Genomic DNA, 12,333 nt, shown 5'->3' on the forward strand with positions numbered 1-12,333 from the left:
TGATGCTTTCGGACTGTGGTGCTGGAGAAGACTCTTACGAGTCCCCTGGACTGCAAGGAGGTCAAATCAGTCCATCCTAAAGGAAATCAACCCTGAGGACATTGGAAGGACAGATACTGAAGCTGAAGCTCAAATATTTTGGCCACCTAATGCGAAGAGAAAACTCTCTGGAAAAGACCCTGATGCTGGGAAAGACTGAAGGCAAAAGGAGAAGGGGACGACAGAGGATGAGATGGCTAGATAGCATCACCGATGCAATGAATATGAACTTGAGCACACTCCGGGAGAGAGCGCAGGACAGGAAGGCCTGGCGTGCTATGGTCCATGGAGTCACGAAGAGTCAGACACGACTGAATGACTGAACAACAACAAATCATTTTGTCATCCTTATTTAATAGTTGAACCACCATTTCTTTCCTCTGTCTTTTAGTCTGCACGTAGCTGAAGAAAGCCTTTTTGTTGCTTTTAGCATCCCTTGCTAACCTCAGCTCGTTCTCACCTTTAGCCTTCCTGACGCCATCCCTGCAATTCTGTGCTACCTGCCTGTACTCTTCCTTTGTTGCTTGGCCTTCTTTCCACTTCCTATATGTGTCCTTTTTTGTTTTCAGGTCATCTCTAAGCTTTTTGTGAAGCCACATTGGCTTCTTCTGTTGCCTTCCACCTTTTCTTCTTGTTGGAATTGTTTGTAATTGTGCCTTGAGAATTTCCTTTTTTAAAAGCTCCCACCCATCTTGGACTCCTTTTCTCATTAGAGTCATTTGCCATGGAACCTTACTGATCATTGTTCCGAGTTTATTAAAATCAGCTTTCCTAAAATCCAGGGTACGCGTTTGAGTACACTCGGCTTTTGCTTCCCTTAGAACCAAGAACTCAAGTATAACATGGTCGCTTTCCCCAGAGTTCCTGTAACTGCTACATTATCCACTAAGTCATCTCCGTTGGTTAGGATCAAGTCAAGGATAGCTGATCCTCTTGTTCCTTCCTCTACTTTCTGTAGGAGGCAGTTATCCGCCACACAAGTCAGGAATTTCCTGGAGGGGCCATGTTTTGCAGAATTTGTCTCCCAACAAATATTGGGGAAATTGAAGTCCCCCATTACTACTACAGCATGCTTCCTTGAAACATTGGCTATTTGCTTTTCCAAAGTTTCATCCTCGTCTTTTCCTTGATTGGGTGGCCGGTAGTAGATTCCGACCACAAGGTTCCTTTTATTCTTTGCTCCATTTATTTTAACCCAGATGCTCTCGATGGGGCTACCAAGCTCATCCTCCTGGATTTCTGTGCAGAGATATATATTTTTCACATTCAGTGCAACCCCACCTCCCTTCCTGTTCCTCCTGTTCTTTTTGAACAAGTTATATCCTTCAATTGCTGTATTCCAGTCATGAGAGTCATCCCACCAAGTCTCAGTTACACCTATCAAGTCATAATTTCCCTCCTGTATTAAGAGTTCAAGTTCATTCTGTTTGTTTCCCATACTCTGGGTATTAATATATAGACATCGAAGACCATGTGCTTCATGGTCTGGCTTTCTTCCTATGTTTGTAAAGACTATATTACTGGGCGCTATTAAAGCTGTTCTCTCTGTTGCGGTGGATGAGCCTTCGTCCATTGTTACCCCCAACTTTACATCTCCCTTCCCCATAGGATTCAGTTTAAAGCCCTCCTGATGAAGTTCTTCAAGCTGTGGCCAAACACATTCTTCCCAGCCTTTGTGAGGTGCAACCTGTCCCTTGCCAACAGCGCATCTTCCAGGAAGCATAGCCCGTGGTCCCAGAATCCAAATCTTTCACGCTGGCACCACCTTCGTAGCCAGTCATTCACCCAGAGTATTTTTCTGTCCCTTTCTATCCCTATTCTGACTACTGGAAGGATGGATGAGAAAACTATCTGGGCCCCAAAGTTCTCGAGTTTCCTTCCCAAAGCTTCAAAGTCTGACGTGATTTCTTCGTAGCTCCGCTTGGCCATATCATTTGTTCCCACATGGATGAGAAGAAAGGGATACCTGTCAGTGGGCTTTATGAGTGCAAGCAACCTTTCAGTCACGTCTCTAATCTGTCCTCCCGGGAGACAACATACCTGGTGAGTCCACAGGTCTTTGCGACATACTTGGGTTTCGATCCCACGCAGCAAGGAGTCTCCCACTACTACTACTCTTCTGTTCTTTTTGTTGTAGGCCTTGGTTTCATCACCTCTGCTTGACTGACCTTCAGCCTCTTGCTCGCTCTCATGCAGGTTCCCCTGTAATTCTTCCTCTGCAGGCTGTCCTCTAGTCTCATCCTCAAGTACCTGGAATCGGTTCCACAGCTCCACTGCTTCCACTGGTGCAGAGTGGCGTCTAGTTCTTCTTTTCCTAACTGTCAACCTTTTCCAAGGAGTATCCTCTACTTCATTTTTCCTCACCTCAGCATTTCCCACTTCTGCCTTATCTTGCTGTTGCTCTTCAAGCTTCTGGTCTTCCCTTTGCTGCTGTAGTTCCCCCATTCTGCCCAAGAACTCTTCGTGTTCTCTTATTCCCTGGAGGGTCGACACTCGCCGCTCCAGTCCTCTTACTTTTTCTTCCAGTAGCATGATCAACTTGCACTTGCTGCAGGTGTAGGCCATGTTGTTCTCAGGCAAGAAAACAAACATGGCACACACCTTGCAGGTCACCACCACTGGAGAGTCTTGTCCTTCCATAGCCTCTTTTCCCTTTTTGTGTCTAGCTTTCTGATTGTTCTAGACTAGCCTGTTCCTGGTCCTCTACCCACTGGAGGTTAAAAGCAGAGTCCCACTGGTGTGGAAGTGTGTGTTACAAGAAAAATAAATTTTAAAAAAATGTTAGGGGCCTCCCCCTTGACCTCCTCTGCCGAACTCCCCTGGCCAACTCCTGTTTGCTCTCCCTGTCCGCTCGCTCTGGGAGCTTGCATGCTTCTGTAGTCCCTGGATGAGCTGGAGCAGCTTCCTCTGCTCTGCTTTGCTTAGCTGGGAGGCTGGAAACAGACTGAAATCTGATGAGATCCCTCATCAGAGATCACAGCTAAGATGAGCGATTCCTTTGCTAGCAATAATGCTAACAAGAGAATCCCTTGTTGATCTCCAATGAGCAAGAGATAGGAAGCGCTGCTGTGGCAGTAGTTACAGTGTGTGTGTGGGGGGGGAGGCACTCGTGGGCCACCAGAAATGGCATGGTGGGTCACATACAGGCCCTGGGCTGCATGTTTCACATCCCTGATTTAGATGGATGTGTTTTTCCATGTGAGTTAAATATCCCAAATGGTTTCATTCTTTGGATGTCCCAGAAAAAGGGGATGGAGCGTGACAATGCCACACTAGACGCCTCCCGTGGAAGTGCCCCCGTGTGCTCTCGTGTAGGGGGTGGGCAGGAGGAAGATCAGGATCTAGTGGTAGATCTTGGGGTGATCTGATGTGGAGCATAAAGGGATTGTAACTCCCACCTGCTCTAACCACAGAGACCAAAAAGGCTGCGCTTTGCTGCACATTTATACACCAGATCTATGAGCAAGCGGTCCATTTCTGAGCCTCAGTGTTCCCTAGAAGTAAAATGGGACATTATACTTAAGGGGGTAGGCAAGACATGCTGCTCCTTAAAATTGCATTGGATCCTCAGGGTCTTTTCACCATACCAAGATCAAGATCACCCCACAAATAATCTTAAAATCACCAATGCTTCATACAGTTTGTCTTATTTCCAACAAGGGCGCCAATACTGGAGATGTTTGGCAAAACATCAATACTACTACTAACAATATTTTTGTTATATTTCTGTACCACCCAATAGAACTATTGGATGGTAGCGAAGCTCTCTGGTATAGAAGCTCTCTAAAGAAGGATAAATAGAACAGAGAAAAGCTTTCCCTGGGTTCAAATCAACAAGATGTGACAATTTCAACTTAGGATGAAGGCAGGCAACTGCGAAGTCCCACTGTCCGCATTTGGACTGTATCTCAGCTTAGTAAGCTGATATGCGAACAACCCATTTGCTCCTGCTTGCAGCCCTATTGCTCTTCCCTTTATGGCACGAGCAAACCAGAAACCCTTTATTTAACCAGTTTCCTGATCCAAATAAGGAAACTATGGTTGCCAGCTTCAGAACAAGCTGGAATAGTTGGTTTGAAGTTGGTTTAATATCCTGGCTTGTTCTGAAGCTAGTAACTGTAGTTCCCTGGGTCAGAAAGAAGAGGAAACTGTGGTTAATCCCAGCTCTGATGAAAGGAGGAACACAGGGCTGTGTGCACAGGCAGAAGGCTTGTTTGTATCTTGGCCTCTTAAGCAGAGATGCGATCATCTGAACTGCCTCACTAAATTCAGTGCAACTTCCTGATTTGTAAGCATTCTTCAGATTGTGGCCTGAAATCCACTGGCTAAAATCATCCTAGAGACAAAAGCAGCCTTCTTTGAGAATTCAGAGAAAAATAAAGAGGCTGAAGGCAAGGCCTTCCATCTCTTCAGAAATATGTCCTGGGAAATCATAGCTCAGCTTAACTTCAGTAGTCGATGGGTGTTATGGATAGCCCAGTGGCTGCAACTGAGTCGCACTTCCTGAGCGCAATCAACTTCAATATTTCCTGGGGGGGCAGAAAGTAACGTTTCGCAGGAATTTCGAATTGTGTCAATTAGTTGACAATGAATTTCACATAACTTATTTCTTTTAATGAGGGAGGAAGTAGATCAAGGAAAAGGAATATAAAATCTGAAGTGGAAGGCAGGACAATCAATGCTCTTCTGCTTATTATTTGGACACCAAAGAGAAAGAAAAACAGGACCAATACTGATGTAGACAGGGGCAAGGCTAGTTAAGACAGGCAGTTAAGAAAGATTCAATTTCCAGTTACAGGGATAACATAACCATGGTGATCATAGCCAGCATTCTCCTGGGCTGATTTGCTCTTGTGGACACATTGTCTTTAGTCAGTCTCCTTCGAGCTCTCCATCCGATTTCTAAGGATGAAGATATATTGACAATGTTTCTCAGGGTCTCCATGTGGTTTCTCTTCTACATGGAGGGGGTGGGGGCCACATATTTAAAGAACAGTGATCTACCACTGAAAAGTTACTTGTTTGTGAACATTTGCATGATTTCTCTAAGGAGCCATTTTTGACCTGTGACTAAGCTCTTCCCACAATCAGAGCATATGTTAAGTCCTCCCTTCGGCTCCTTTGTAAGGTATGACTGATCAAACAGCTGAGTAGAGCCTTCCCTAAACTGATGCCTCCAGATGTGTTAGACTACAACCCCCATAGCCCCCAGCTACTGGAGAAGGCAGGTATACTATATCTGACATATAGGAAGGTGTGAGAATAAATAGAGGCTTCTCCTTGTTCTCTCTACAGCTTATTTCCTTTATGGTTTCTGCACAATAACAGTTGATGTGTGAATGAAGCTTTCATCACAGTAAGAGTCACACACCTTCTCCTCTGGATTCTCTTATGCTGGATGAACGCAGAAGGGTCGATGAAACTTTGCCTGCATTCTGAACACTGACATGGCTTCTCTTCTGCGTGTGTTTGCATATGCTTGACAAGTGCTTCTTTGTGAAACTCTGCCACAGTCTGGGCACTTATGCAGCTGTTCCCTAGTGTGGGTTTGCTGATGCTGCATAAGGCGAGAACTTACGGCAAACCGTTTCCCACGATTTGCACACTGAAACGGTTTCTCTCTTGTGTGGGTTTGCCGATGCCTAAGGAGGCAAGAGCTTAGACTGAACCCTTTCCCACAATTGGCACATTTGTACAGTTTCTCTCCTGTGTGAATTCTCTCATGTGCAGGAAGGCTGCCCTTCTGTCTGAAATTTTTCTACACTCTTAGCATCCATACGGTTTCTCTCTGGTATGGGTCCTTTGATGTTTAATGAGGTCATGTTGGATAATAAAGGACTTGCTACAGAGTGAACGTTCTTACGGCTTCTCTCCTGAGTGGAAGTGTATATGTGGTGTGAAATTTCTTATCCAGCAAAAGCTTTTCCCACAGCCCGAGCATTCATAGGGCTTCTCTTGCGTATGAAGTCACTGATGCTCAATCATTTTAGAGTTCACACTGAAGGACATCCCACTATCTGAGCATTTACACGGCTTCTCTTTTGTATGGGTTTTCTCATGGGCAACCAGGTTTCCATTTAAGAAGAAACTTTTCCCACAGAGCAAACATTGATATGGCTTCTTGCCCATGTGGCTCTGTTAGGAGTGAGACTTTGTTTGAACTATCCATCTAGTTCAATACTTTGGCAACATTTAGCTGCCTGTTTACCACCTATAGCAGATTAAATACTTCTGAACAAAGTGTACAGCTATCATTATTTCATGGGTTGCAATCCAGGTTTTGTACGAACAAGAATTAGTACAGGAAAATCTTTTTTTGATCCATGTATCATTTTTATTAAAAATATGCTTATAACATCACATCAAAATATATTGTGCATATTAAAAACATAAAAAATAAAGATTCTTAGATCTTAATAGTTTAACAGTGAATAGAATTTCTTAACCATTGTTCTTCTGAGATAAGCTGTTTCCACACTCCAAACAATGACACAGGTTCTCCCCTCTGTGACTTCTTCAATGAGAAATGGGATGACTCTTCACACTGAAGTTCTTTCCACACTCGAACCAATTATGTGTTTTCCCCCCTGTCTGCATTCTTTAATGAAGAGTGAGAGTTATCTTCCGACTGAAGCTCTTTTCACATGATATAGTTTTTCCCATGTGAGCTCTTTGATGATAAACAAGATGTCCCTTCTCACTACAGCTCTTTCCACATTCCAAACAATTATATGGTTTCTTCCCTGTGTGAGTTCTTTGATGAGAAGTGAGATATCCCTTCTGACTAAAGCTCTTTCCACACTCCAAACAATGCTACGGTTCTCCCCTGAGTGAGTTCTTTGATGAGAAGTGAGATTTTTCATATGATTGAGGATTCTTCCACATTCCTTGCTTTTATATGGTTTCTTCAATGTGGAGATTTTACAATGAGCTTTAACTACAGTATTGAAAGTTTTCCTTCTAATATGGAACCTATTATTTTCCTGTCTTTTATGTATTTGTTCTCGGATTGTGATATCATGGTAGCCATTGCACTGACAAGGAAAGGAATTATTCCTCGTATTCCGATTTAATTCATTTTTACTTTTCTGCTGGTTGCTATTTTTATATTTGTCTCTTTTTGGTGACATCCCACATGGTTCTGTCTTCTTCTCCACTTTACAGCTAACACCTTCTGGAATGAAGACAAAAAATTGGTAAAAGCTTGAGTTAGCAATAAAACTTCAAATAATTGAGCATCAGTTATTTTGATTAAAGGAAGGCCTGATAAGACTGAGATGGGATGCAATTCTAACCGTGTGTTTTAACTGCCTGTATTTGTTAATCTGGTGCTAAAAGGATTAAATAATATTGCCAACCAAGAATTGAAGATGGCTAATTTGATCTGGAATAGTTGAATGACCTGAATGAGGGTTTTGGGGAGACCTACAAGAAGACCCCTAAGAGACCCCAGACTCATATTTAAGAAGGCCCCCATAGTTATATTCTAGACCCCTGGGCGAGAAGACCTTGAAGTTTTGATTCTATGCCAATTGATGTTATCTCTCTAAGACTCTAAGTGAGATTTTGCAGGACTGGCTTTGAAGAAAAGAAAATGCAGCTGCCTTTACAAGTGGTTTCAGCGAAGCAAGCTCAAGGTCACAAAGGCAGACAAGCCAATGTGAGTGTATGAGCGAAAAGAGAAGAACTGAGTATGCTCAGACACCCGCTAGGAGGAGGAAAATTACAGTCCCACATCTTGTGGTGTACACCTGCAGACAAAAAAAATCCTTCCTTGACACTAGTTGGGCAGGGGAAATCATAGCACTAAGCATGAGTGACAATTAGGAGGAGGTTTTCAGGCTCACAGGACCAAATATGACCAAAAATGACCGTGAGTTCAAAGAAGATGTACCAGGGAGAAATACATCAAGATAACATGCCCAGATGGCAGACTTTTAGCCCTGTTGTGTTGTTGTTCAGTCGTTGTGTCCGACTCTTCAGGACCCCATGGACCATAGCACGCCAGGCCTTCCTGTCCTGCGCTCTCTCCCAGAGTGTGCTCAAATTCATAGTCATTGCATCAGTGATGCTATCCAGCCATCTCATCCTCTGCCGTCCCCTTCTCTGCCGTCTCTGCCTTCAGTCTTTCCCAGCATCAGGGTCTTTTCCAGAGAGTTTTTTCTTCGCATTAGGTGGCCAAAATATTTGAGCTTCAGCTTCAGTATCTGTCCTTCCAATGAGCACTCAGGGTTGATTTCCTTTAGGATGGACTGATTTGACCTCCTTGCAGTCCAGGGGACTCGTAAGAGTCTTCTCCAGCACCACAGTTCGAACGCATCAATTCTTCGGCGCTCAGCCTTCCTTATAGTCCAGCTCTCACAGCCATACGTTGCTACTGGGAAAACCATAGCTTTGAGTATACGAATCTTTGTCGGCAAGGTGATGTCTCTGCTTCTTACTATGCTGTCTAGGTTTGCCATATTAACCCTGTTGTAGTAAACTTCAAATTAACTCATTAGGGATAATGTCAGAGATGTTCCCAAAACACAAGGGCATAAAAAGTAAGATTGTTGGGGGTAGACAGACGTCTCACTTCTGACTGGCGAATGGGTAGTCTAATCACTCATGCACCCCATTTTTGATTGGAAGATGGTTGTCCCATCACTCATTGGGGCCGTCACCTTTGCCCAGAACAAGTGTATAAAAGCACAGGTAGCGAGGGCTGCAGCTCACTTTACTCCTTCACTTCTTCACCTCTGATCTTCTCTGGAGCACTCTCTAGATTCTCTAGATTCTTAGACTTTGGAACTTAGAGTTATTTTCTGAAGTTAGGACTTAAAAGTATTTTCTGAACGTAGAAATTAGAATTATTTCTGAGGTTGGGGCTGGAGTATTTTCTGAACTTGAGACTTGGGAGTTATTTCTGAAGATGGGACTTAGAATTATTTCCAAGTCTTGGGTTTTTCCTTTCACTCTTACTTCTACCTTTATTCTTCACATGCCTAAAGGAACTAAAGCAATGCTTTAACTTAGCTTTTATATTCAAGTTATGTGCAAGAGGAGGAAAAGGGAGAATTAACAATTATATTTTACTTTAGTGTAGATTTGTTTTAGTGTAGCTTTAAACCTCAAGTAGTAAACAGAAGAAAGTAAGGAGGAGGAGCCATAACAATGTTAGAAGCTCAAGCCATTATTAGCAGATGATTATCAGCTTTAGCAATTGCAATTATTTTAATTAATCTCCTATTTTTGTTGCATTCTCTTTCCCTGTAATCACAGGGAAAGTTTCTAATGCTCATATAACCACCATGCCACCACTTCCTTTTAATTTTGTAATTTTCTAAAATAAATAATTTCAATTTACAATTTTGTCTGTAATGATGTTTGCCTGTTTGGATTAGCTTGGTTACCCACTGAGGTGTTTCAGACCCATTTAGCACAAATTCTGAAGTTAAACAGGACCGCATTTACAGTGTTGACTGCCCCTGACTGACTGTTGGTACTGACTGCATTTTGCGGTGCTGGTTGCCACTGTAGAGACCTCCGTCTCTGGCTTCAGCACAGCTGATGTGTCTGGGATTCTGGGATTCTATGATGGGTCAGTTCTATATTTGTATTTGTTGCAGCTCTTAATGTTTCCTGGTGATCTGAGGACCAGATGCTGACAGCTGTTTTGATTCTATTGTTCTTTTCTGATATTTTGTATTGATGCCTCACCAGAATTAGCTTCTGCGTGGATTGTTGTTTAAGGGAAAGGCAGGATTATAAATGTTTTAGTATATAAAAAGTGACAAATTCTGGTAGACTGGAAGAAGAGATCTGTTGGTGCTGAAATGCGTAATCAAACTCCACATGGCCCTGCCGGTGTAATTGTATTTCCTGCAAGAGACAAAGATTGTAGGAAGCCAGTTGAATGTGTTTAGAGATTAAGATTACAATCCTAAACACACTTCCTAGAAAGTAAGCCCCTTTGAACACACAGGAGTTACTTCTCAGTAAAATGCATAGGGTCACATTGCAAATGATGCAAGTCAAAGTACACGTGGGTGTTAAATGATACCTTTTCTTTTCTTTGGATATTTATACCCATTTTATGGTTCCGTTGGATGAAAATCCGTATCTCTCCAGAGATGGATTTCAAATTGGCACCCCTCCCATGCAATTAATCCTTATCCGGCAAGGTGGCAATTCCATCACCCTCCTCCCTGATCTCCCTTTGTGGGGGGCTCTGACTGGTGTCTAATGGAGCCCTCCTGCTGCAGGGAAATCAGGTCCCACTTCTGCAAACAGACTCTGTACCTGAAACAGCAATAGGGATCCAGGACATAGAACAAGGAGAAGGATTAGAAAATAAATGAGAGAGGCAAAAATGTTGTGGGCAAGCTATGGGTCATCTCCCCTTGGATGATTTCCCGAATGGGTTGGACAATTAGTAGAGAGATCTAGGATACCCTCCCTCACATTCCTGACCCCTTGGATGAAATGCTCTCACCTGCTGCTCTTCCAGCTTCCTGTCCTCTGCCTGGCTCAGGAGGAAGTCTTCTGTCAGGGCCACCGCCTGGGAACTGGTCTCTGCTCCACACTCTCTCACCCAGCTCTCCATCTCCACTGGAAGGACAGTCAGGAACTGCTCCAGGATCACCAGGTCCAGGATTTGTTTTTTCGTGTGTCGCTCTGGCTTCAGCCACTGACAGGAAAGATGGTGGAGTTGGTTGCAAACCTCCTGGGAACCCTCAGCCTCCTGGTAGCAGAAGCGCCTGAAACGCTGGAGCTGCACGCCTGAGCTGGCCATGTTCTCACGCAGGGCCTTCTGCACCGTTGTTTCCCAGAATTCACCACTGCTCTCGACCTTGAGGGCATCAGGGCTTCTTCCTGCTTCAGGTCCAGCTGAGTCTTGCTCAACCATCTCTGATCTGTGCTCGAAAGAATTCTCCAAGAGGGCCAAAGCAACTCCTCACTCTTATGCCAATCTTTCCAGGCAATGACTCTTGTAACAGGCAGTGCCACTGAAGCTCTGCAAAATGAAGGCATTGCTCAATTAAAGAATTATTATTCTGTCAGGAGAAGATGAAATGTGGAGGACTCCAGCTAGCAACCAGGCCTTGTCCCAGAAGGAAAGGCAGGCCAATGTCAGGACTCAAAAAGAAACTAGAGACTGGGGGAGGTTCCTTCACCTGAGGGCCACACACCAAAGTCTTTCATTTGCTTGAGAGTCAGAAGATGTTGCATCTACCCCAATATGCTCCCAATCAATTTCTAACAATTCCTCCTGCAGAAGCAAGCTCCGTGTCTCAGCCTTCCCTTGAGGCCTTATCCATTTTTCCAGCAAGCCCCCTGCCACAGTCTCTCTCCGGGATTCCTTCTCCTGTTGCCATGTTCTTCTTTAGCCTCTCTTACACTAAGCTACCTTACAATTGGTTTAAGTTAAGGCTGTCAGTCATTTCAAGACATCTTTGTTGATCAGTCAACTGTTTTTGAAAAGTCAATGTATTTATCAACCTAATTCATATATGCATACAAGTCAGACAATCTGATGATCATAGTGCTGTTTATTTATTTTAGATATATTTGCTTTACATTTAAAAAATTTAACCCCTAGCAATTGATTCCCCTTGCTTTTGTGAGACAGAGGCTCCATTCTTGTGAATCTCAACTAAGAGCTCCCTCAGTGGAACAGGTTAAAAGTTCATCCTGCTTCCAAAGAAACCAACATTTTTATTCCCCACAGCAACTGGGGTTGACTGGTTGTGCTTTATTTTCTAACCCTTCTTTTTCTTTTCTATCCAGGTTTTTTTTTATGCTGCTTTTTCTTTCGCTTTCATTTTTTTCCCTTTCCTGTTAACAATAATAATTAGTCTCTTCCTTGAATGGAGGCCCTTCTACAAGCTTCCCTGCAGAGCCATACACTGGAATGTCGGTGCACAACCCAGGGCCGGCCCAAGACATTTTGCTGCCTTTAACCATTGTCGCTGCTCCTGTCAAAACATCAGAATGTCTTGCACTAGAATATCTGCTTAGCAAAAGCCCCCCACCCCTGATACCCAAGACTGGTGAAGTAAAAAAAAAAACACAGTAAGAGTACAATAAATAAATAAATTGTATAAATTAAAAAAAACTTTAAATTAAATGCCAAACATTTTCCTGCCCTTTCAGTACCCCCAAAGCAGCTGCCTGAAGCAGCCCCCTCACTTTGCCTCAACCCAGCTTCTCAACCCAATTTGTATTTATTTCAGACATACTTTGTTTTATATTAAATAATTAAAAAGACCCATAACATTTCTCCCAGATTTTCTGAGGCATACTGCCTCAGCA

At 43.4% G+C, this 12,333-nt stretch overlaps 2 protein-coding genes across 2 annotated transcripts in view; both read right to left on the bottom strand.

Moving 5' to 3' along the window:
• LOC146355926 (uncharacterized) overlaps positions 1-12,333 on the bottom strand; it is a 74,905-nt gene that overhangs the window by 15,678 nt on the left and 46,894 nt on the right. The window contains 2 exon segments of the mRNA XM_084829981.1: positions 5,618-5,799; positions 5,802-6,161. Of these exon segments, the coding sequence (XP_084686107.1) occupies positions 5,618-5,799; positions 5,802-6,161 (542 nt within the window).
• On the bottom strand, positions 6,358-11,035 carry LOC146355927 (zinc finger protein 213-like). The gene is made up of 2 exons (XM_084831130.1): positions 10,514-11,035; positions 6,358-7,213 (listed from the first exon to the last, which is right to left on the bottom strand). Exons 1-2 carry the CDS (start codon positions 10,925-10,927, stop codon positions 7,109-7,111), a joined length of 519 nt encoding a protein of 172 aa, XP_084687256.1. The 5' UTR covers positions 10,928-11,035; the 3' UTR covers positions 6,358-7,108.

Source organism: Heloderma suspectum, chromosome 2 (genome assembly GCF_057233095.1).
Source record: "Heloderma suspectum isolate Gila_16-S chromosome 2, 16-S_ref, whole genome shotgun sequence".
Classification (NCBI taxonomy): domain Eukaryota; kingdom Metazoa; phylum Chordata; class Lepidosauria; order Squamata; family Helodermatidae; genus Heloderma; species Heloderma suspectum.